The following is a 26795-nucleotide window of genomic DNA, read 5'->3' on the forward strand; positions in this document are numbered from 1 at the left end:
CTGCCTCTTTTTTTGTCTGACTTGTATCTGTCAGGCTTTCTCGTTTCTAGAGTTGTATCTGGAATGCAAAGTCTCTTCATGATTTAAAGGGATGGTATAGTATTAGTAGAGATGAGAATTGGACTTTTAACTTTTTGCGAGATACCAAGAAAACACTTATGATATAGTACAGAACATACCATTTTAAGAGGAATTCAAAGTTTATTTTGAAGAAAATCTGGTTTGGAATGACTGAAACATCCAAAAACAAAGTAAAACAAAGCGATCGTAATAGAGTGTGGGTCCCACACTTTATTAGAATCGTCTTTTTTGCATATCTCAGCCATTTCAAAACCAATTTTCATCAAATAAATGTTGAATTCCTCATAGAATTACATGCTCTTTCATATTTCATAAGAGGTTTCTCATTATCTCACCAAAAAATGTTAGAAACCTGAATTTAGGTCTCAACCAAAACTATAGATCCCTTTAAAAAGAGAAAACACTTCCAAGAATGAAATGTGGGGAAAGTGTGATTTTGGAGGAAAGATTTTTGTCATGACAACTGTTGTTAGATATATATATCACCAAATATTTGACCTTCATGTACTGAAAGGAAAATGTGTGCATGTACTGTATTCTTCTTTTAAAGAAGAGAATAAAAAACTTTCAGTTTTCCGCCGACATAATAGCAGTATATGCATTATCTTTTTATTGTGTGTTAATTATGATATGTGAAGGTATGGTTTTGTATAAATTTTACCTCTGCACATTCCATTATGTATCTGTTTTTCCCCATGTTGTAAATGTAATTTTTACAACAATACACATTAAAGGAGAACAGATAGATAGACAGATAGATAGATAGATAGATAGATAGATAGATCGATCGATTGAGGCTATGCAGCAATATCAGTAGAACACATCAGAAAAGTTTAAGGAAAATCAGACAATCTGTTCAAAAGTTATGAGTTGTTGTGGTTTTTTTTCTCCAAGGTTCAGTGCTGCCCTCACTGGGTGTCAAGACTTCAACATTTTTTGTGCGGCCACGCTTAGACAAAGATATAAAGAAAACACAAAGGAGGTTCAATGATATTTTTTCACTTTTCTGACATAATCAAAGAGCACTGACTTGCCTCTTTCAGAAAGCAGGGGCAAAAATATACACTGTAATACTCTTATCATACGGGGCTGTATATGTGAGTAGGAATTCAAGGGTATCTGTGAGGAACTGAAATTTTGTGGAATTCTCTGAATGTGTTCTTCATATAGCGTTATACATGTGTGATGTCACAAACTGTAGTAGTCTTCTCATCCTTGGATGGTGGCACAGAAATTTTAGAAGTTCAGAACTTGTGCATGAATTGTCCAAATTTTCATCAAACTTTGCTGATGTGTTCTACTGATACTGCTGCATCACTCAGTCCACATGTATATACATTGTATGTTTTTGTGTCATGATGAGGACGAGAAATGAAAACAATGTGATGACACAAAGTTTAAGCCATATACATGAATATACAGAATGTACACACACACACACGCACACACACACACACACACATATATGAATTAAAAATATGCAAAATATAAAAATACACATATATATATTCATGTATACATTTATGTATTTTCATAGATATGAACATGGGTAGACTCTTTCTTTGATGTGTGTTAGTATATTTTACAATGTTCTGTGAGGCAAGTCTGTTACTGGTTTGTGTTACTAGTATCTCAAATGCCAGAAGGAGTTCATTCAGTCTTTGCAATCCAAGGAAGAAATAACAGAGAGTGACGTTAGTGGGAGTCGTGTAAGTATGTTGATACAGGTTTTCTTCCATAGGACGGAAAGCTATGCCAGGGCTGTTAGGAGTGCGTTGTTTTGTGTGTCAATATTATAGCAATCATACAACCCAGGCACTGCACACATACACTACACACACACACACACACACACACACACACACAAACACATGTGACCTTATAGACCAGTGTAGATTACAAAATATTACCTCAATGAATCAATTACACTCTGTGTTTTGAACAGGTCGAGGGTACTACTTCCTAAATTTTGTGAATAACACACACACACACACATTTTTTTTTTGTTACAACAACAACAGCTTGTGACAGATATGACATTTCAAATTTGATAGTGTATATGTTTGTCCACTAGAACATATGGACAGGCCCATGATTATTGTCTCTGTCAGTGAATTGAACTTGTAATGCAAATAGAATGGAACTGTGTCCTTAATAGTATTTGGGACTCAATTGGGAGTTATAGTGTTGAGGGTTAGGTTTAAATTTACATTGGCTCATGTAAAACTGGTAATTTGAATTATCAAGTACTATGTATAAAGAGGGTTTCATTACTCTGGTATGCAAATGTTCGGAGTTAGGCTGATCAAACATATATGATATATATATGACCAAACAAGGGAAAAAAGAAACTACAACAATTAATGGGTTGGTTTTGTTTTGCTGTTCCATTATAGCTGTAAACATTGACAAGCCTAAACCAGACTGGGTATCGAGAGTATTTGTGGTCAATTTACTTGCTTTGATTGTCCAGAAGCCTGTCATTGACCACTTCATTTGAATTTGTGCGTACTTGGGGACATTGGTTGCATTTCGGCCCTTGTAATGTGTTCGAATGTGTGGGTGTATTTTGGGGATGTTGCTAAATATTGGGCATTCCTTCTCAGTTATACATGTTTGGTCATCTTGTCAATGTTTCCATCACGTAATCAAAATGAAAATAATAACACATGAAATGTCAGGCGTAATCTGCGTCAGAATCTTGGCACCATGCCGATGTGTACATTCGATGGTATCGATAACATCTTTGCGTCAACTAGTGGGTTTCTTTGTTCTGATGGATCTTGTCATTTGAATCCTAAGTAGGTAGTATCGCTTTTTCTAGAGGCAAATGATTTTTTGTTTTTCCTTACATGCTTTCATGCAGACGAGTTTTGATTTCGGAGGAGCAGCTGGCATGCAGCCAAGGTGATCAAAGCCTTGGGTGTCGTCACAGCTGTTTGATGGTCAATCAAAGGTCATCGAATACATAGTGACTTGACAGATCTGTGGTTTTTTCCCCCTGTCGTTTGGTGCTGAAACAGAAAGAGTAATTTAATTGCGCGGAAAAGCTCATCAAATAGAAATGCGCTAGTGGAAAACAAACAGTATGTTATCAATTTTGAGAGTTGACCAAAATTTAACCTCTCTCCTTCTCTTTCTTCATTTAATGTTGAGCAGTAATAAAAGTTCCATTAATGGGGTTGATTGTTATAATGTTTTTATCGCCACGCTATGCAAGCTTTGCGTCAGAGCATTTAACTGCAATATAGGACCTGATTAAACGATAAGGTCTGAAAGTAGTTGGAAAATTTCACTAGTCTACATTTGCCGTTTTTCCTCAACATTTTTTTAAGGATAATTCCGAATGTGATTCTGTACACTTCTGCAGAAAGTATGCATAGCTAAAGACTTGTATCCGTTAATGAATGTCTTTTTGTTGTGCCCACTTCCTCACTATACATCGACGGTGCCTCTTTAGTTTACCAAATCATTAACCTGAACTTAACCAGCGGTACCTATAGCAAAAGCTAGTTTGCGTAACAAAAAAAAAAGAAGAGAAAAAACAAGGATAAAAATAGAATAAAAATAATAGAAAATAAAAGAAATGATAGGAACCAAATAAACCTATGGGCAAGACAATAAATATGACTAAGGAAAGGATATGGCTTAGGAATGTCCTCGATATAACCTTATTCACTTGTATTTTAATAGATATAGAATAAATGTACTTCTAGCCGTAGCGCAAGCTCATCAAATTGGAATTGTATTTTGATGATTTTTATCTTGTTTTATTCTATGATGTATATTGTATTTTGTTTTGAATTAATAAACATAATTTGATTCTGTGCATTATGTCCACACAGAAAAAAAGCGCAGCAACAATGGTGATGCATGTACTTTTATTACAAACATAGAAAGTTTGTTAGGAGATCGGGTTTATCTCTCAACTGAGGCCGACAGATCTATATCCCTTCTAAGTCCAATTGTTACAAAGTTCATTGGTTTCCTATAGACCTTTGCTATAATTATCGAGGTCACTTTATTGAATTACAGTGACGGGAGGATACTCTGCGTAGAACGTGAACGACTTCATTTTGTCGGAAAAAACGCTGTGCATAATAAACAAGGATAACACTCGATAGAATCAAAATGTTTGTTTTGGCGTATATCAACAGAAGGGTGTTCGTTTTCTGTGCTTGCATCAATTTTAATTTCTCAAGACGAGGGACAATTTTTTTTTTTTTTTTTTTTTGCCGAGCAGTCATGATTTTAATGACAGCAGGCCCTACCAATCACCGGAAGAGGGCGTGCTTTACTTTGTAACGTACGAGGAAGCGAATCGGCTGTCTTCACGACCAGAACAACGCCAACCTCTGTATTATGGTATCGGAACTTGTCATCCGATGTTTAGGAATTAATCCGTCGAACCTAGAGTCACATGGGACCTGAAGTTCATTAGACGTTGCGCATCCCAATACATGGGATCTAATGCCATACAGATGCAATATTTGTCTATGCATGTGGGTATGTGAAATAATAATAGGTGCCACCGATCAACACCAAGACATGAAAGTATTCGAAACAAGCAAAAAAAAAAAAAAAAAAAAAAAAAAAAACCGCTGCTAATGAGTGTTTGTGTTTGGGCGCGAATATGTACATCTATTAGATATATATATTTATTTCATACATATCAAATATTGAATTATATATATAATATGTATATATATATATATATATATATATATATATATTATATATATATACACCTTCGAACGGGTATGAGGGATACGATATATCTTTTTATTGACAAATTATAATAAAAACAGGGGGAAACTGACTCTCAACACAACATAAAATCACCTGCTGAGTCTTGCGGTTCTAGTTTGTTATAGTGTAGGCATTTAATCATTCATTTATCTTCACATACAGTTGTATAAAACCTCAGTACAATGTATTGACTGTACATGTACACACAATGCCATCAACGCTCTCAGAATACGATACCAATATCTGCATCTCCTGCCTCAATTTTGTACGAAAACATCGCGATCAAGTTCGGTGAACCCCAAGAATGCATCTATAAAATCTGCACCCCTCCTCCCCTCTCCTTCCGCGTTTACAGTGGAATATGACGGCAGCATATCAAGATGAAATGAAATCTCTCTGTAGAAACAAAGAGCTGAAGTATTCCTTTAACCCTATTTTAACTGGGCTATTTGAGACCAAGTTTTTACTGGGGGGGGGGGGGGGGGGGGGTCAATTTGACCCCCCTTCAGATCTCGGCCGCCGATGGCGCGATCGCCGCAAAATTTTGCCTGAACATATAGCCGGATGTCAACTACAAGATTACTAACTTGGTCATTCAAAAGAAAAATTTTGATTTTCTATTTTTAGTAAATTAATTATGCAAATTTACGCATGAAATCATATTTTCACCTATAACTCCATTAAAAAGACTGAATGATTGCTAAATTTTTTGTGTAAGAGTTCCTCAAGACACATTGAACAATTTTCGTGTAAAAAAATAGCACAATCAAAATCAGTTTCTTTTGTTTTCATTGTTTTGTTAATTTTTTATGTATTTTATTTGTGTTTTTTAACCTTTTGTTTTCTATTGTTTTTTGGCCAAAATTTGTTGCAGGCACTTTTGCAAGCTTATCTACATTAAAATTGATTAATTTCAATGATTAAAAGTTGAAATAATCGAATTTATATCAATTTAACAAAAAAAAAACACAATTTGCATTTGATTTGCACACGGTATCATGAATTTGAGCCGTTTTCGGGTTGACATGCATACGCAAAACATTACGTAACTTCAGAATGGTGTACCCGGACATCGCAAATTTGGTCTCAAAATATGCGGGAGACTTCAAAGAAAAAAGTCATGAAACGACGCGGCGAAATCTTTGCGCGTTGCGGAATCGCGGCGCGAAATGTCGAGGGGGGGTCAAATTAACACCCCCCCCCCCCCAGTTAGAATAGGGTTATTGCTCCTCCCTAACAACGTATGTATACACACTAAATCTTTCCTCATCTCAAGTGATAATTTAATGGCTGCCCACTTTCCGCTTTATCATTTATACTTGTAGCTGAAGTAATGGCCTTGAGAATTAAGCAGAACAGTCATATAAGGGGTATCACTGTTATTACCGGCAACACAGCCCAACAAAAAGAATTCAAAATCTCACAACTGGCTGATGATACTGTTATTTTCGTCAAATCGATAGAGTCTGCTAATATAGCACTCGGGGAAGTTAAACGTTTTGGGCAAATTGCTGGATCAGTTTTGAATGTCATGAAAACAAAAGCAGTAACAATGAAATTTCAAGAAAATAGTGTAAATGATTTGAATTGGACTAGTGATCCTGTAAAATATTTGGGTGTATTTTTAACAAAGAACAGAAATGAATCTGAACAATTGAATTGGTTTTCAAAATTAGAAAAGGTCAAAACTATGATAAAATTCTGGAGAATGAGAAATTTAACATTGTATGGTAAAGTGGTAATTATCAAATCATTGATAATTTCACAATTTGTGTATGTAGCGTTAGTACTACCATTTCCAGAGAAGTTCATTATGGAATTGAATAAATTGATTTATAATTTTCTTTGGAATTCTAGGAGAGAAAAGGTGAAGCGATCTATTTTACTAAATCCTATTGAAAAAGGCGGTTTGAATATGTTTGATTTACATGCTCGATTTCAATCGTTGTATTTGTCGTGGTTCGCAAATTATCAAAATTGCCATCCAGACTCGCCATGGAAGTTTATGTTCAAATTTTGGGTCGAGAAAATCGGTCCAAGTCCTCTGATAATGAAAACGAACTGTTCATGTAAAGATATGTTAGCACTATGCAAGAAGCATAGACTACCTCGTTTCTACACTCATTGTTTACTTTCGTGGTGCGAATTAAGATATATTGATTTTCTTAATGTGAACAACATACTAGATGAAGTATTGTGGTATAACAGTAATATATGTTTTAATGGAAAAACTTTGTTTTTTGAAGAATGGCACAAGAAAGGTATCGTGACACTTAATGATGTAGTTGAAAATGGATGTTTAAATCTCGTGAGTCAATTTGTTGTGCTCTCAATTGTGATAATTTATTAGTGGACTTTAAGCAGTCAAAACTTAAAAAGGCAAATTCCAAAGATATGGGTGGAAGTGGAACGTATATTAGAAGTAGATGAATGTGAAAACGCTCGCAAAGATTACGATATTGATTTATATGCAATAAAGGACAATGACTATATTAGATTATGATTATATTAGATTATCTAGAACAACATCGAAACAATTTCATAATTTGTTATGTGAGAGTAAGAAAAGTGATCTAACTATACTGTTATGTTGGAAAGACAGATTTGATTTGAGTACTGATTTTGATTGGAATACTGTTTTGAAACAGAAATTTCGAAAATTAAGGAACAAGAAAGTTAAGCAATGCTACTTAAAGACAGTACATCGTATTTTACCTTATAGATATAATCTTTTCAAATGGAAAATTGTAAGTGACAATTTGGGTACATTTTGCTCTGAAACAGAAACCTTTAGTCATGTTCTCCTGGAGTGTCCCATATACACACATATATATATATGTATATATATATATATATATATATATATATATATATATATATACATATTATATAAACCTTCGAACGAGTATAAGGGATACGAAATATCTTTTTATTGATGAATTATAATTAAAAACAGGGGGAAACTGACTCTCAACACAACATAACATCACCTGCTGAGTCTTGCGGTTCTAGTTTGTTATAGTGTAGGCATTTAATCATTCATTTATCTTCACACACAGTTGTATAAAAGCTCAGTACAATGTATTGACTGTACATGTACACACAATGCCATCAACGCTCTCAGAATACGATACCCATAACTGCATCTCCTGCCTCAATTTTGAACGAAAACATCGCGATCAAGTTCGGTGAACCCCAAGAATACATCTATAAAATCTGCACCCCTCCTCCCCTCTCCTTCCGCGTTTACAGTGGAATATGACGGCAGCATATCAAGATGAAATGAAATCTCTCTGTAGAAACGAAGAGCTGAAGTATTCCTTTAATGCTCCTCCCTAACAACGTATGTATGCACACTAAATCTTTCGTCATCTCAAGCGATAATTTGATGGGTCTTTTAAAAATAATCCGGTGGTAGGAATTGATGATAATCTATACTCCAGGAGCTCATGGTACATAATATTATATCTTTAAAACAAAACAAAGAACTATCGCCTTATGTCAGTGTATGCATATCAAAATTAGTGGAGAAAATACAGAATTGGAGGAATGTCCATGTTCCAACCCATTCCTGACATTATTATAGTGGTATCTAACATCTCTAGGATCTGCCCCTTTCCTTCTGTTTGTCTCTGTCGATCTGTCCGTCCGTCTGTATAAAATAATTATCTCTTTTATCCCTTCAATCATTTTCCTATCTCCCTGCCCCCACCTCTTCTATCTCTCTCTCTCTCTCTCTCTCTCTCTCTCTCTCTCTCATCTATGTATCGCTTTCATGTTTCTTTGTCGCTCGCTCTGAATGTGTTTTTTTTTTTCAAATAAAACTTTGCTTTGAATATACTATTTACGTCTATAATATGTGACAATCTTTTAAAACAGTACTTCCGCGGCATATCACAATTTGTTTAATAATCGTCACAAAGTATCATCGCAGTGACCTGCCATCAAAGACGAGTTGATGTGTGTATCTCGTCGCAACATTTTGTTCGAGTCATTCACACTGCCCACGTTCGTGGCTGCAGATCAAGTTGTAATAGCAGCCGCTGAGGACCAGCCAGGCCATGTGGTCGACACAACGACGTTCTTTCATGAGAAGTGGGCGCAAGTCCATTGCAGCCGTGGAGCGCACGCACGTCGAGCCGGAAATGCGGAAAGTTCCGGAAGGAGCTCCGGCGGAGCATCATAATATTCTATGATTTTCTGTCATTGAATCGGGACATGTTTCACACACTGTCCATAGGGACGTCGTCGTCGCCGTCGATGCTGACATCGTAGTGGATGTCGCCTGTGTTCTGGAGCCTACTCCAGGTTACTCTTGAACCATCCCTGAGGAAAAAGAAAAAAAAAAACCACCCAACATAATTATATTAAGAGAAAAAGAAGTGGTTGAGAAAGACAGCAAACATTTTATTGCAGAGTTACAAGACGGACATTATTGACTGATACCGTGGAGAAAGAGTGATCAGTGATATTGCCTGAGCTAAGGCCATATAAATTTTGTAAAATATCTCCTCGAGTCAGATCAATATCAATTAATAATATCCCAGCTAATCAATCATGCTAGTCATTAAGATACCATAGGCACCATCATGTCATTTTCTACGTATAAGATCGTTGTAGGAACTAAGGATTCCAAGGATCTCACACCATACTCCTATAAGACGTAGTGAACGATTTGCGTAATTAGAGTCTTTTTCTACAAAAATGATTTATTCATTCATTAAGGAAACAAAAATATTGGGCATTTTGATTCTATATCCGAATGTTGAAAACAAATTTTGTCTCTAGATACAATAACGTACGAAAAAATAATAGAAATAAACAATTACATATTAGTGATATAGCAAAAACAAAATAGCAACGTTTCTCCGATGCGTTTGTCGCGACGGACGGAAATCAAGGCATAAAAGGTCTTGTGATGTTGAAAAGTACGATATAAATTTTGACCACACTCTTCTGTCAAAGTCCTTGCGAACTGAAGGCGGGAACGAGTTACTTCACAAAGACGCAAAAGCGTCGACGAACACGATTAGACTCCAAACGGCAATGGCACGAACTGTTGAGAGTGCCCTCTTTGTTTGGCCGGCGCCAAGACACGCTGTCTCATATTGGGGTGTTGTTGGGGTTTTTTTTGTGTCAACTATTAAATACACTGTAACACAAGCATTGTCTACGCAGAGATTAATCTGCCCAGCCTACACTTACTTAGTCCTGCCGCAACGACCAATGACGATGACGACAACGATGAGTGCAGCCAACGATGAGAGAACTACGAGCACGACGATGATAGCAACGCTGTGATCAGGCGCTGACAGGGTCAAGAAAAAACAACGTACAAAGGTAATAATGTTGAGTAATGCTATATGATTATCCTGGACAGGTGTACAGTAACGTGCGATAAACCAGGAAAAGGTGGAGAGATAGATTCTTTGGTACCATTATCCCAAAAATATTTTGAAGTGCATGTTAGCGAGGTAAGGGAGGTATTTTTTTTACTGATGGAAAAACGTTTTTGTTTTTGTTATTTGCTACAAGTAATATTACTGCTTTTGCTAAATTTTTGGCTATCAAGGTGTTATTTGTTAAGTGTACATGTATATTGGTTTCGCATTCTTTTTTATTTCACTTTTAGGTGGGGGATATAGTGATGTAGAATTGACTAGAATCACGCACGGACGCACTGTTCATTCGATTGCGTGCGTGATATACAAAGCAAATACATGTATATCACAATCAACTAAATAGGGGAATACTAATATTACATACTGGAAATCGGATTTGTTAGATTATTGGTTTATCAAGTTCCATCTAAAACGCTTTATCAGCTTTCTTTTACGTATAACGAGGACGTTTTCAACCACTTCGTTTCTCGGTGACACTAGGATATACTTTCAACATAGTAGTCCTCCACCACATTCAAGAGCCAAACATAATTAACTCTAGCTTCTAACTTCTCTCTCCGCGCTGCCAATATCAGCGCGCCCCCTGCCCGATTGGCCCCTGCAGAGGGGTGTTGGACAGTTGGACAGTACCCATGAAGAAGAAAGAGAAGAAGAAGAAACAACGTTGGTGATTAAATCGATTGAGCATTCTGTAGTCATGCCGTCTTTACTATCTTTTTGTCATTAAGTGAATGCTCATGCTTACCTTTGTCTTTCGTTCTGAATAAACTATCAAAGGATCAAACTGGGGTCCTATTCAGCGAATGATTTCATTAACTTTCACTCAATTTGAAGGAATGCGGTAAAAAAAAAAATGATGTCTGAATTTAGGCTTCGTGAGGAGTGCTAATCGTCATTATGAAACGACAGTTCTAAAGGAGAGAAGGTCTGGACCTTGTTTAGCTTCCTCTATTTTCTGAATAAGGGAACTTGTGACCTGATTCAACTATTAATATCGTAACCTTTCGTCTCTAAAGATGAAACATGACAGAGTTCTTACCACCATTTGATTTCGGCGCGGATGTTCCTAATGGCACGGAAGTCGATGTGGAATAGATGTAATCAGGCGGTACGTAGTAATCGCACAGCTCGATGTCAAAGCGTTTGACGAGGTTACACACGATTTCCCGCATGTCGGCTGCCACCGGATATGCGTAAGCCTGGTCGGCGGCCGAGCCGTAAAGAATGGCGGAGTACGCCGTCCCGATGTTGGCGTTCTTCCGGAGCTGCAGCGTGTGCGAACCAGCTTTCACTGTTGTGTTCAACGTACAGTACGTTCCGTGAACAGTGTGGTTTAACTCCTGGGTGAAAACTACGCTATGCTGATATTGTCCAGTTATGTCTTCCCCATCAAGAGTAATGTCCTTTCTATGTTCACAACGAGTGATCAATATCAATGTGTTCCTAAAAAGTGTGTCATTTAGAGCGGGAAACACAACGGTTTGATTTGTAAATTGTTCTACTGGAGGTACGTTAAGCATAGCGCCATAGTCCAGGCGTTTTCTACCGCTTGTGAAAAACTGTGTCACTAATATTGGTTTATTTGATCTCAGTGTAAGAGGAACGCCTGAGCTTACATTAACGTCCTTTACGATGTTCTCATCAGACATATTCCACGTCTGGTAAAGCACCCCAGACGGTCTGAGGATTGACACGACTGTGTTATTTAAACCAGAAACCACGCGTATCTGCATTTTGGCAGGCGCTGGAGAAACTTGCGGAAGAATGACGAAAGAGCGCCCCCATGCGCCCAGCGGAGGTACCTCCTCTATGAGACTATTGCAAGACTGGGACGCAGGACCTGGGTTCGGGGCTGTTTGTCGGCACATCCTCATACTCACGACAGAAATCGGCTCGTCGGCAACGAAACCCATGCCGCTCAGATCCGACAAGGAGGCGATCTTTGCCGAATCCATCTTCGGGAGATTGATGAAAGATGGTAGCAACGACGTTTTATTGTCTATTGTGACTGTCATATTAACTCTGGCGTGAGCGAGGTAGATGTTGTTCGACAGATCATAGGGGGAAAATAACACGATTTCGGATGTATACCCACCCGCTCCAGGATACAAAACACTGGCGTAATTTTTCCCCAACGCTTCCTGGGGTATCGCTCTGTACCCGTCCAGAATGAAGTCGCCGCGCCCGGGAACCACCCACACCGATATAGCATCGTCCGCTTTGACTTGGACGGTGATTCCATTCGGATTGTAGGGGTATCTGATGGGTCCAGCCATGTCGAGGGTGATGTTTCCGGCAATGTGTGCTTGAATGTCCACACTCTTCCCCGCCCATGACGAACCAGGTCTTGTCACGTTGACCGTGACTGTATCCCTGAGGAGAGCAATGAATTAAAAACCTTATGCAGGAAACTGCAATAACTGCGATAAAAAAAACCAACTAAACATCCCTCATCACAATAAACTCTGTATCACTCTACATACTTGGTCTTTGACATCTGAAAGGCATAATGTAAGGAACAGCACATCCACACAAATCTAATTCGTAAATCTTTAATTATCAACTAGTAGAAAAAAAAACTTACTCTCATCAATTGTTTAACTATCTCGAGGCTGATTCATTTTTTTCTTGAAGTCGACAAAAGTGCAATTTTAATCACGTTAATATTTACAGAATAGGACAACGTCCAAGACGGTGGGCATCTAAATTTAAGTGCCCGTTTGCTAAACATTATGTTTCTTAGTTGAATTTGAACAATCTGTTTGATTTTTGTTTTGAACAAAATGATAATCAATTCGAAAGAAGGAAAATATTTCGTATGCACATTCCTCGGATCGCTTGCTTTTATAGTCTAACTTTGGATGATGCATTTGAAGAATATCTTGCGGGGAAACAAATTCGAATGAAAGAAAGTGAATTTGAAAGTTTATTCATGAAAATGCACCTTCTTTTTCGGATGACTCGTTTAAAGAAAATTGAATGAGAAACACTGAATTTGAACGTTCAAACAGTAAATTACATAATTCTACATAATTATGTCGAAGGCGCTTACGCATAATATTGCCAAACCTGGAACGGTAACTCTGATGGTCACATCATTGACAGGGTGATATGAAAATGCAAAGAGGTGTGCATAAATCTGTACGCAGACTAAATGATAACAGCAGGGAGACAGACAGACAGACAGACAGACAGGCAGACAGGCAGACAGACATGAGGAGGAGAGTGGATATAGATTCTAATGTATACATGGACGTAATTCTGGTATGAAGTTAGATTGTTCTGAAAATATTGATGTTATATCAACATGGCAAACATTGAAACATGCCAGACTCCATCACAACACGACTTTGAATGCATGGCATCGAACACATAAAACAGCTAAGATTAGTATGTAAGTATGCTGGGAAAGACTCCTCATCCGACGTAGATAACGCACATACACAAAATTACATAGCTGAATGATTGTGCCTGTGCGTGGCCAACCCCCAACATGCCCAAACCCAACGAAATTGATAACTATGGGAAAAACAGATAGCGAGACACACAACCTAATACCGATGCCATTCGACGCCGTATTGACAAATGCTATTGACAAATTATGTTGGCAAATCATCAAACGCTGAACTGTGATTCATTTGCATTGTATCTAAATTTTCAAACCATGCGCTGTCTGAATGTCAAGTTAATCATCTTATTATATGGAATATATGGAGTCAAGTTGTCGTGGAATTGAACTGATATCACAGTGAATGATCAATTATTTTGTCCATATATATATATGGTATATATATAACTACAAACTAAATACAATATACATGCATTATGGTAACTGTTTCCATTTGACAAACTAGGCAGATACACATTGGCACATTGCGTATCTTGTTTTGCGGTTCCACAACCTTTGCAAAGATTAATTTTGAAAGATCACTCGAAGATTAAAAACATGCATTACTCATCACACAGGCCTATGTATTCATTGTCTCTGCGAGATTTCAGAGCTTTTGATTCTGTCTCAATCATTTTAATTAGTCCAATGTCCATCCGTCGGCATATTATGTTTACAACGTGTCCTATACTTGCAGCCAGGGTGTTATCTATAGCTGATAATATGGTGATTTATGGTAAGAAAGACGTGTGAAGAAAAGGTCACCATAAGACTAACTTATAGGTCTACAAAATGGCGGTACTGAATTGTGTGCAAATTCGTGATTGTCTCAAAAACAAATGCAGAGTATACGTTACAAGTACGGAACTATGGCCCCTGCCCCGATAAGCCGCTACTTGTATCTACTCCCTTTTCACCACTCTTCAGACACACGTACAATGGCATCGATATTATAGGCAGTTTTGGTACGTAGTATACCTATACTATACCCTTTGCTATGGAGAAACACGAGGCTTTCGAGTTCTGAATGTTACAGAGTTTTGAATAGAGTTTTACACCTCAAAAACTTATATTTAAAACTGAATTTCACTGCTTCTATTTTCGGCAAGTTAGGCATGTAACAGTCATTCAAACTTCCACATACAGCTTTCTCACTACAGCAGAATGTTTTATCAAAACAGTATCTAGTTGAGATGGATAGGTAGATAAATAGATAGATAGATAGATAGATAGATAGAAAGATAGATAAGAAGAAAGAGGGGATATTCAAAATCGAGAATTGGCCAGTCCTATTGGATACTGACTCCATGTTTATTGTTCGTAAAGGACAATCATTATCTTGTCAGGAATTTCAAACTTGGACTGCTATCATGTGAGAATATCTTGCATAAAGTATCTATATCTGCTTATAACGTAGACTACGGTGCCCACATAAAGTGAGTTTGTCTTATGGTTTTCATAATCCATGATACTGATTGAGTCCTATATCATTCATACCAGAAAATGATGAAATAGGTATTATACTGTGAACAAAAAGACCTAACAAAACTATGACTCAACCGACCGCGTTAATGCAATTTACAAAGTTGCTGACATAATATATATCCCTCAGCAACCATTACAGTTATTCTTCAAGCCCACCACTATACCGACTCAATCATCACGATTGCATGGAGCCAGCGGTAATATATCACTTATTCTCTCTTGATCTGCTGAAATTTTGTGTTGGTCAATAACACACGGCAACGTTATTTCCCAAGGGGAAAAGAGGAATAGCAAGTAGGGAAATAAAGAAGGTGAGCTGGAATAACAAGTCAAACAGCGTACAGATGTGCAGACAAGTAATGAGGGTGGGGGATGAGAAAGAGAGGGGGTGAGATGGATGTAGGAAGAGAGAGGGGAGAGATTTTCATCGTCATTATACCAAGGAGCAACTCCATGGCTGCATCTTAAATGCCCGGTTGTGGGTCACACCTGATTTCTACATTAGCGGCCATTTCTGCTCCGCTGGGCGGAGGTGATTCGGAGCCGTTGTCATGGAAACTGCGCCAGCAATAAGTGTGGATACATCAATCGCGGAGGACATTGATGATGATGATAATAATGATCTTCTGGAGGTATGAGTTTTCTTCAACTTGTCTCCCTTTGTACAATAATGAACAAACGTAAAAAAAAAAAATGTAGATCAGCAGTTGCGTTCTTGCACATTTCATTTGTATAGACGGAGAAAAATTGAAGAAAATTCACACTTCAATCTTCACCCCTCTGCTTGATAATCCCTTGCTTTTAATGATCCTCAGAACAAAAGAACACTTCGAAACGCATGTTAATAATTCAACATCTACTGCTGAAGTAACTTGAGACAGGGCCTATCTGATGATGAAGTATGAGCGCCAGACACGCGTCAGACGTCGCAAAGGGAGTTTAAAATGTGGTCTGAGGATTAAGCACAACACAGCTAATACACCAACATACATCCTAAAATAAAGCACGTTGACACGCACACGAACGATATACGCTTTTAGTGGGGGGAGGGGGGACGGGGGTCTCACTTTAGTTGATGGACTAAATTTAGACAAGGACCTGATATATCTTTGTGAGTAAGAGTCATTCGTTTCGTTTGAATTTTGGCACACATTAAAACAGAAGGAACTCTAAATCGTAACAGAAGGAACTCTAAATCGAAACTATTTCCAAACAAAACTGTAGAAAACTATACAGCATTGGTGTTATAACCTTGAACGGCCAACCACTGGATTTAGCATGACAGTACTCGAAGCAGTTACAGTTTGACAATGCATTTCCTTAAACTACAAGTACATTGTATGTTTTGTTTTATTGTGTAAAAAAATGATCTGCATTAATTTCGCTTGAATATGCAAAAGTCACATTGTACTCTATTTTTTTTTTGTAGCAAATGTCATATTGTATTGTATACTTATGGCAGAAATGAAATAAAATGAAATGAATGACTGAACCACGGATGATGATTGCAATGCTCCTTCAGTCACAGCGGAAGCATGTTCGTGCACCATGTCACTAGCATGGTAAAGGAACTATATGCAAATGCATGTTACATTGTGTTAATTCATGATACGTTTGACATTCATGATATGCGTGTGATACGGCGTTACCTGCTCCGAGATGATATCCGTAGGTTGTGGACCATCCGTATCCTTGTGCTATTCTCGACCGGAAGGACGATGTAAAATTGGCGCCCAAATGAGTCCTCGCTTCTGTTCTCTTCTGGAAAGAGAAGAAGAAGAATGAAAAAAAAAAACCGAAAGCATTATAGATGAGCGAAATTGATACATGGAGAATACAGCGATGTATACAGATAACAAGCCCATAAGTAGTAGAATGAGTACACTTGCAATTATTGTATCTCGTCTTAAACATCCTCAATTCAAAGAGACATGTAGACCTGTAACGATGAGTCATCAAATATTTACCCTGAACATGAACAGTCACTTGTGCGTGACGCTGCGCTATCATTGTATTTTCTTTAAATATTACGTGCAAGGAGAATCCGTTATTTTCATCTCAACCGTCACATCACGCACGGTTCACCATCCATAACCGAAATCAAAACCGATGCAAGTGTACAATATTGAATGGAAACTGAAAGTAACACCACGCAGCTTTTGTAGTTTCATGACAAAACTCACACACACACACACACACACACACACACACACACACACACACACACACATTGAGGTGTGGGGGTATACGCTTTCGTTAATGTTCTCTTTTCCCCGTGAGTTGGTCATTGTACCCCAGAAGCTTGACGGAATGAAGTACTGTGGTCACTGCTGAGACAAACACCTCACAAGGAATATATACCGAGTGTATACGTATGTGTGCTTGCGTGTGTGTGAGTGTGTGTGTGTGGGGGGGGGGGGGGGGGAGGTGGGTTCAAACGGTATATCTCCGATTATTCGGGATGTATACGTAGGCCCTATATTGTCTTGCAGAGACGTCTCATTAAAACTTTACCTCTGTATTATACATGCAGCTATAAAACCGATAACCTCTACATGTATATGTAGAATGTTAATAGACAAACACACATACACGCACGCTCACATCCTTGCAAATGCATGAACACGAACATTTTAGTTCTAGAGCCTCACATCTTCAAAAGACAGAAGGATAAAGGATCTATTTTCCCCGTTATTCTAACTAACAGAATGAGGTGGAGTTCATAGTTGATATCGGATGGTCATTTCTCGTGAATTATGTGAAGACGGTAAAACCTTTTCATACCATCTTTCAACCCTCTCACAAATTAAGTTAAGCATTTGGGACGAATTCCCCAAACCAGAATATTGTGAAGGTTTAGTCGTTACATTCTCTCAAAATGAATACCTATCGACGGCACACGGTTTCACTTTCCTTTCTTGGGAAGTCCAGTGTATGCTCGAGGAGTCTGGTATTGCAATTGAAGAGAATCGACACAATCCTTCAACTAATCACGAAAAGACCATTAATGATTTAATACCAGAGCATGACACTGTTTTTCCCCATAGGACATCGCTTTGATATTGACATTACGTCATCACACTGTTTCTTTATGGTGTCAATGACATTTTCTTTTTATTATGTTGTATTCGATCAATAGTGAATGCATAAGAGAAAAATTACTTTGGTGTCACGTGCATGGATTAACTATAAAATACGAAGCTTGGCTATCTGGCTGACGACCTCGTCGGGGAGTGTAATGTGTGCATCATACGAGAGGCCTTTGGCATCATAACTCGACGGATATGGCTCTGAACCTATCATCGTTATATGAATATCATGATCAATGTTATAACTATCATATAGCGTTTTCATTATCATTATCATTGTTTTTATCCTTATCATTGTTATCATCGTCATCATTCTAATCATTGTTGTTGTTGATGATGTTGTTAGTAGGGTCGTCATTCTTATTATCATCATGATTGATATCGCGAGTAGAGATCATTATCTACAGAGATGATTGTCGGGGTACTCAACGTTACATCATTTAAGAATCCAAGAGACATTTAAGATGAAACATGCCACGAATATATATATATACTGAAGGTTGGTTTACCCCGATGATAGAACAGGCCTCTATAATGTCCCTCGGGGTGATCAATGACTAGCTGGGCCAACAGCCGCTTCTTTCCACCTCATCATCGCCTCTGAGGCCCAATCAACTGACTTGATTGATCGAGATGATGACACTCGGGTATACACTGGGTGCCGCGGCTATCGCCATTTTAATATACACACACCTGAGAAAGAGGCGCTTGTCGGTCTACTTATAACCCCCCCCCCCCCCTTCTGATTTTGCCTCTGCTAATTCTATGAATGCTAGTGATAAAAGCAGACACCAAAAAAACAGGACAGAACACTGCAAAAAGTCCGGTGTTAAATAGTGAACACCGAGCTGGTGTTAAATTTTCGGTGCTCATTTATGGTGTTAAATTAACACCTCCGGGTGTCATTTCCAAATTTCAAACTGTTTGTTGAAGAGTTTCTTAGTAACTGCACTTCTTGTTGATTTTTAATTTGAACAAGACGATCAAGAATTTTACATTAAAATACTAGATTTTTGAAAAAATGTGAAAATAAATTTACACCAAAGTAACACCAGCTGGTGTGGTCTCTTATTGAAGCTGGACGGGTGTTAAACCATTGATATTAACACCAACAAATATCAAATCAACACCATGTGGTGTCACTTTTGAATTAACACCAGTATCCAGTGTCAAAATAACACAAGGTACAGTGTCAAATTAACACCACGAAGTGCCAGTTGAACACTTTTCAACACCATCACAGTGCATTTTTAACACCTGTGGGTGTGGTCCTTTATTGAAGTTTGATCGGTGTTAGATTTAACACCCGTGGTGTTAAATCTAACACCGATGTTTTTACAGTGAAATATTTCAATGATATCGGGAATACTATACGGGAGTTGTGACATTATCAGGCTTTACACGAGCTTCCATTAGCACAATGACAGTGGTCTCAGTCAAATTAACATGGATGAAGCAATGATATGAGTATTACCTCATGCGTCTATCACAATAGGTATGTATGCTACACACGCTGAAATTCTAGCTTAGAAATTAGATAAAATGGATGAAATATATCCGTATTGAATTCTTGGAGGGTTGTCAAAACTTTTATCGCAATGTATTTTCCTTTATTATAGAGTTTTACTGAATTTGTGAGATTACGTGCATACAAATGCAACCGCAAATGATGGGAGAAAAAGAAATCGGAAATGAAATCAATAAATTTAATGAAATGAAAATGAAATTAAATATGTTTCTATAGTTGATATTAAAACATCATTGGCCATAGACTTGATCTTTATTTTTTTTTCTTCAAACCATTGCATGATGGGAGAACTGATATCCGAGCCTCGTCCCATCTGCATGTTATGACAAGTACCTGCCACCGATATCAGTATCGAGAAAGCGCGTCGAATTTTGAATTTCTGAACATTTCTTACTTCTCTATAGTCATATTCTTGCTTTCTTGCTGAGTGACTTGTTTGTGTATTTAAGTTTCGGATGTGCTTGTGCGTGTTGTTTCTTGCTATTTGTGATACAGTCATTGGTAGTTGCGTTGGGTTGATTAGTTTGGGTTCACCGGCAAATCTTTTATTTCAGATATATGAAATGTTTTAATACACTTGTATGCAAGTGTGACAGAGATATACCTTCCCTACCCCCACCCACTCCTCCCTATCCTCCTTGTGGACCCTGAGCAGTATAGGCCTACGGCGGACGGAAGACAGTCCAAAGAGTTCAAGTCTTTTGTAATGGTTTTATAGCATGGACTGAATCATTGTACAAGAATTGATGTGTCAATATAACGATGAATCATTAGCATGGATTGTTCGCACGTATACTGATACATGACCTGGGGAGGAGAGATGGCATTGCAGAAATGTACATCTAGGGCGGCAGGAGGGCACACGCTGTGTGATATGGTGGAATGAACCTTGTACAACCCATGACTTCTGCGCTATCTCAAACATTCAAGTCGAGAGCGTATATCATTATCAGCTCTACCATGACATAGACGACGAACCCGGCGGTCAAGTTCAGCGACTCGGAGTAGCTATAGAAACATGCAATAAACAGTCATCGATATGGGTTACTTTTAATTACGTATTCAGTGTATATGATAGATATATGGCTGGCCCCTCATACATTCACTCAGTCACAATCACTATAGACCACAGTGGAATGCCTGATAAGATAACTGGTTTATTATGATAATTATCATCGAATATTCTGTTGCATTCATAAGCAAAGTAATTAAATGAGGAATGGGCATGGGTAGGTAATGAGCTTACAAGAAATGATTTTACTAGACTTTACGTGAAATTGTATGGTTTGCTATTTATTTATCTACCGGTATCTATCACAAGATCTATGTTAGATATTTAGCTACAGAAAAGCGGAGTTGCAAAACGTGAATCACTCAGGAAACAATATCATATCATGTATCCAAAGTTTATCTATATTTACAGTTTTATGACTAATATGATTATATGATGCAGGTAATATGAAAACATATTGGAGGTGTAGTAATATGTACAGTATACTTGTTTTTAAAGTTTATACCTTAACTTTATCTCCACGATACTTGCATGCGCATATTCACTTGCACTGCATATCATAAGTTTAATCCTCGTTATACCTGCTTATCTTATTTCCCTTTCTCTCCACAACAGAAATAGTCATTACTTCTATTCAGCTATCTATCTATCTGTCTATCTGTCTATCTATCCATCTATCTTTCTGTCTATCTATCTTTCTGTCTATCTATATCTAAAATGTATCTTTCTGTCCTTCTTTGACATATTATACACTCTCATGTGATAAATTAACATTTTGAATGTTATCATTCCTGCAACCTTTTTGTAAATTTTAGATTTAACAGTTAACAAAAGGTTGAAGGAGTAACAACATGTAAAGTGTTCTTAAAAGTGTTAAGCTAAAAATCTTTATATATATATATATATATATATATATATATATATATATATACATACTCGCACACGTAAACACACTTTTATACATAATGCATACATGCAAAGTCCTACATAATTATAGATAGGTATAAGATAAAAACATGTTGTCCTCAACATCGTGATCCTCTTTAAGTCGGATCACCAACAGCGCATTTTGCTTGCGTTTGATAGATCCTCAGACCTAAGCAGTCCAAAGATTACCTTTAAGTATAATACAACGTGAAATTCGAGACAGGTTTTAATTAGTGTCACCCACAGTTTCGTGCTCACTATCTTATTGATTCGAGGCGCGTTTTTAGGGAATGCTGATTAAAGGTCCCATTCAGTTTTTGTAAAACCATCCCAAATATTAAGACCTTTTCGTCGTTTTCTATTCACATCATCAAAGAGACAACATTTAGACGTTACAAAACAATAAGGTTAAGGCAAAAATGATTATGATTTAAGAGTTAATAAATCGGAAAACATCAGTATAGGGCATCATTCCTCTCGATTTTTATTACAACCTGTGGATGAAAAAACAAAACTGTGATGCTTTTTGAAAATTGACTATATTTACGTAACATGATTTTATATTTATACAGTTGGATTGTACAGTACCTTGATGTAAATACTTAATGTAAAACAGCATTCACCTGCTGATCTTGTTATCCTGTCAAAATATGCTAAAATAAATAAATAAATAAATAAATAAATAAATAAATAAATAAATAAATAAATAAATAAATAAAATCTACACTCAGCAAAAAAAAGAAAGTAAACGCTTTTTCAAGTTTAGATTTCTCATAGAATATTTGGCTGAAAGCTAACGTATTATATACCATATTGAAGGTGATTTAATTGGCTATCAACTTGGTAGGTCAACAAAAAGGGAAACTTTATGCATGAGTGAACACTATTGTTTTTCCCTTCCAAAACAAAAAAGTAAACACAAAAGTAAAAATTGCAAAACTCAACAAGTTGCCATTCACACGTATGTGCTCTTCCATAGAGCAATAAAGAACAAACAACAAATTTCACACAAAAGAAACATGAATTAAGTTGAAAATCAACCTTTGATCTCTTTGATATGTTTAAAGCCCAAAAGATCAATGAAGCTAAAATAATGGAGGAAAATAAAGCATCTTAATGACTAATCTAAATTCAAATGAAATAAGAGAAGAAGTAAAAATTAGCAAAAATTGTAGAAATGTGAGGGTTTTTTTTCAAATTAGGAAATTGTAGATAATTTTTGGTCTTGAAATTGTCACATGGACTCTTGAATCGCTAGATTAAAAGAAATAGATAAAGAAATTCTGCTCGTTTAATCATCTTTATGCTTCTAATTCACTATGTCATTTGAGGTATGACTTGACAGAAAATTCTTATTTTCCCCTTTAGTTTACCACTTTGTTTTTCTTAGAGGTTATAAAGACATATAGAGAAAAAAAACCTTATTTTTCATATTTCATTCATGTCTCTCAATGTGTTAAACTGGTCTTTTGTTGTCAATGTTGATCGTGAAGGGCATTTGCAAGTGAAAGAGAACATGTCAATTTTTGCAATTTTTGATTTTGTGCCTTGGAGGACAAAAACGAATGTGCTCACTCATGCGTAAAGTTTTCTTTGTAATAAAGCAATTGCCTTATAGCCAATTAGATTAAGTTTAACATGGTACATAATACATTAATTTTCATAAAAATCTTCTATGAAAAATATGAACTCGAAAAAGTGTTTACTTTCTTTTCTTGCTGAGTGTATTACCATTACCAATCTAGTAATGTCAAGTAGGCCTAAATAATTCTGTGAAAGGCTGTAATTAATGAAATAGGTATGTTCAGATTATGTTACGTGTCTCGTATTTAGGTATAACCTGCATTCAATTTGCTTTCATCACTCCTAAAGCTCAAACAGGATGTCACTATACAAGTACAAAACAAGGTGCGTCGCGTCGGATTGCGCGGCATGCATTACAAGTATTACTATTTGTAAGTCGTTCATTGTAACATTGGGGGCCACCACTGAACAGAAAACTATGATATACCAGAAACTTATGAAGCACGAACTGAGTACATTTTCAGAAATTGACTCGATTTGTCTCATAATCCGACATTATACGGCGATTGTTCGGCCATGCCATTATACTTCCAACCATCGCGTAATAACAATGAAATGGAATTCACGTATCAGAGTATAACATGAAATGCATGAAACAGGTTCCCATTGTCTGAAATTGTAAATGGCCAGTCAACATAACGTCTCGGCTCCTCAAATACTAGTCTGAGCGCCTAACTTATATGCCTCCTGGCCTGAGGTATCGTCAGGTATGATTTCAGTGCCACGCTATAAGCATTTCTCACATTTAGGTTTTTATGAATGGCGCTGTTCTTTTCAATATTATTATGACCATAAGATAATAACATATTTCGGTGCGCTGATAATTAAATCGGCCGTATGCACACATAATACAATGTTAATTGATATTGCTTAGCAGCGTTTTTCGTTTTGTTTTGTTTTGTTTTGTTTTGTGGTGTGTTTTCCCCGACACAGTGGCTGCTGGGGTTAAAGTCTACGATGCACGCACGGCTCGCAGTCACTCCCCCCCCCCCCCCCCTTAAAAAAAAAAAAACACCTAACGAACAAACAAACAACAACAACAAAACAAACAAAACGAAAAACACAGCAACAACAAAGAAAAAAAAACAAGAACTATGAAATACATCAAATGTGACAGCTAGTACACAAATTGCGATCAGACAGCCTCGATTGATATTGTGCATATTTGTCTATTCTCTGCCAAGTTGACATGATTGTATAGTGGTCTCATGCAATCACCGCGGCGTTCTCAGCCAATTCCATCTCCAAGGATCGAATTGACTCGTCAGTATGATAATAACAATAATAATGATAATAATAATAATAATAATAATAATAATAATAATAATAATAATAATAATAATAATAACAATAATAATAATAATGATAATAATAATAATAATAATGTTTATAATTCTATATGTCTTATTTACTTATTTATTAAGGGTAGCCTGTTCAGTGATGCCACTGCATGCTCTACCAGAGGGCCTTGCCAGGTACCCATTATACACCTTGGTCGAGAGTATTGTGGGTAAAGCTCAAAGACGTAACCACTGGGCTGGATTCGAACTCGGGTCGTCCGATTGGGAGTCGGGAGTCAATCCACTATGCCACAGCGCCCCCATAAGAAAAACTTTTGAAGAAAATCCATCGAGTCCTATGATATCAGTTGTGTCGGGGGTTATAATCTTCTTGTCAGTGTGTGTATTAAAGTTCAAGCTATGAATTTCACTACCATTTTTTTTTCTTTTTTCTTTGCGGAAGGGATTGGATAGAATGAGTTGAATCAATGAAATCTGCGCAAAATCAGAAAAACAAATCAAAAACGGCAAAATTCGGCGAAAAACAATTCGATTCTAAGATGTGTTGCCAATTTAAAAATTCGTTAAATTCATAGTAATCAAGAAGCTTTTGACAAAACATCCGCCACCTAAACCAGCGATTATGAACCAAATAACCCCCCCCCCCCTTCAGCTCTTTTAATTGTGTGAAGCACTAAAGATGAATATCAAAGCCTATGCTAAGAAACAAATACAGGGCCGTGCCAAACAAAATATGGTTTCTGAGCTGGATGAGTTAATAGGTAACTAAGAGCAAAAGAGGTCGATTGGTGCCGGGCAAGCAATTTTTACATCTTTTAACTGATTGATAAGTTGCGTGAGACGTCGGTCACGTTTGATAGCCACATTGATTAGAATGAATTCACAATGAATTGCAATGACCCTATAGTGAAGTGTTATGCTAACTAATCTTGATACATAAAATGTGTAACTTTCCTTTCTTGGTTACAGAATATGACACTCACGGAAATAATCGGAGTATGAAGTGACACTGGCTATTCTCGCCAACACCACGAAGAGGATGATGAGCAACCATTTGAAGTTATCGCTCAGGTGTGTCTGCCTCCCTGCTGGGCTAGTGCACCACCGGGCCATGCCGACAATCAGAACTTACAAAGAGAAATATGAAACTATAACTTTACTTCGACAAAGCTGTTCTTAGCGGGGTATCGTCACTTAAATCAGTGATGATAAAGCTTCGATGTTGAGATACTAGAGTTGGCTGGGCAAGCGAATCACACGTAGAAGAATTAGTCTCGAGGACACTTCTGTCATATCGTTTGTCCCGGTGTCTTGGCGGGTTGCAGACGATGCAGACCGATTCGTGTAATCAGCTGATGGCTGGGTTGCCGCTTGTCAATCCAATATCATCGTACAATCGTGCATGATTCGTTCACGAAATCCTTGCCTGAGTTCACTGAGTGCATATCACCAACAACATCGGAATAGCATCCTATGGACCTTGCTGGGATAAGACTTATCGCTGCATTACCAGAATAGAAAACAGTTAGGCGAACAAAGAAGGCCTTATAGTGAGTATAGCCCCGGTCTGGCTTGGACAATGTTGGATGAACTTCAACTTCTCTTAGCTTTACATGATGTAGAACAACACTCGTTTGCGGCTGCAGTATCACGGTTCACTAATTGGACGCTTTGTCGCATTCACAGCGGACTTTACTCCACGGATCTCGTTGGAGTTGGATAACTTTATTTACTCAACGGACTAGTTCAAGCTGCCCCTGCTCTCACATTTGATAATGTCCACAGAGTATGTTTGATTTAGAATCTGAAATGAGAGAGAGAGAGAGAGAAAAAAAAAACACGTCCCAAATTCATGACACAGAGAGTGCATCAGCAAAAACGTGTGTCTATCAACTCCTGACATTGCTTCTCTATTCACAATGGTGACACAAATATATCTGCTAACACACAATGCTCTGTGTACCAAAACACTTCCATATAAAGTATCTTATAGCACTAACTGATCTTCCAACATTGACAGCATGCCAACAACAAAATGAACGAGTAGGCCCTATATATTGGGGGGGGGGGTTCTTGACGGATGACAAAATATCATTGTCTGCAGGATCGTGTGTTTTCTCTCTTGAAATTGTGTATCTGTTTCCTGCATCAATTGCCTGTTCCATCGATATCTATAGGTTAAAAAATATCCTTAGTTTTAAAGGTTTTTGGCGATGACAATAACATAACTTTTCCCTTTGACATTTCTT

At 37.4% G+C, this 26795-nt stretch overlaps 1 protein-coding gene across 1 annotated transcript; it reads right to left on the bottom strand.

Annotated features, from left to right (window-relative positions):
* Positions 1-9053: 9053 nt before the first annotated feature.
* LOC139742247 (uncharacterized) lies at positions 9054-25659 on the bottom strand. Its single transcript, XM_071652828.1, has 5 exons — positions 25530-25659; positions 16755-16866; positions 11272-12605; positions 10036-10138; positions 9054-9156 (listed from the first exon to the last, which is right to left on the bottom strand). Exons 1-5 carry the CDS (start codon positions 25657-25659, stop codon positions 9054-9056), a joined length of 1782 nt encoding a protein of 593 aa, XP_071508929.1.
* Positions 25660-26795: the final 1136 nt, after the last annotated feature.

Source organism: Diadema antillarum, unplaced genomic scaffold, assembly GCF_040938485.1.
Source record: "Diadema antillarum isolate AM-2024a unplaced genomic scaffold, OU_Dant_1.0 scf00000032, whole genome shotgun sequence".
NCBI lineage: Eukaryota > Metazoa > Echinodermata > Echinoidea > Diadematoida > Diadematidae > Diadema > Diadema antillarum.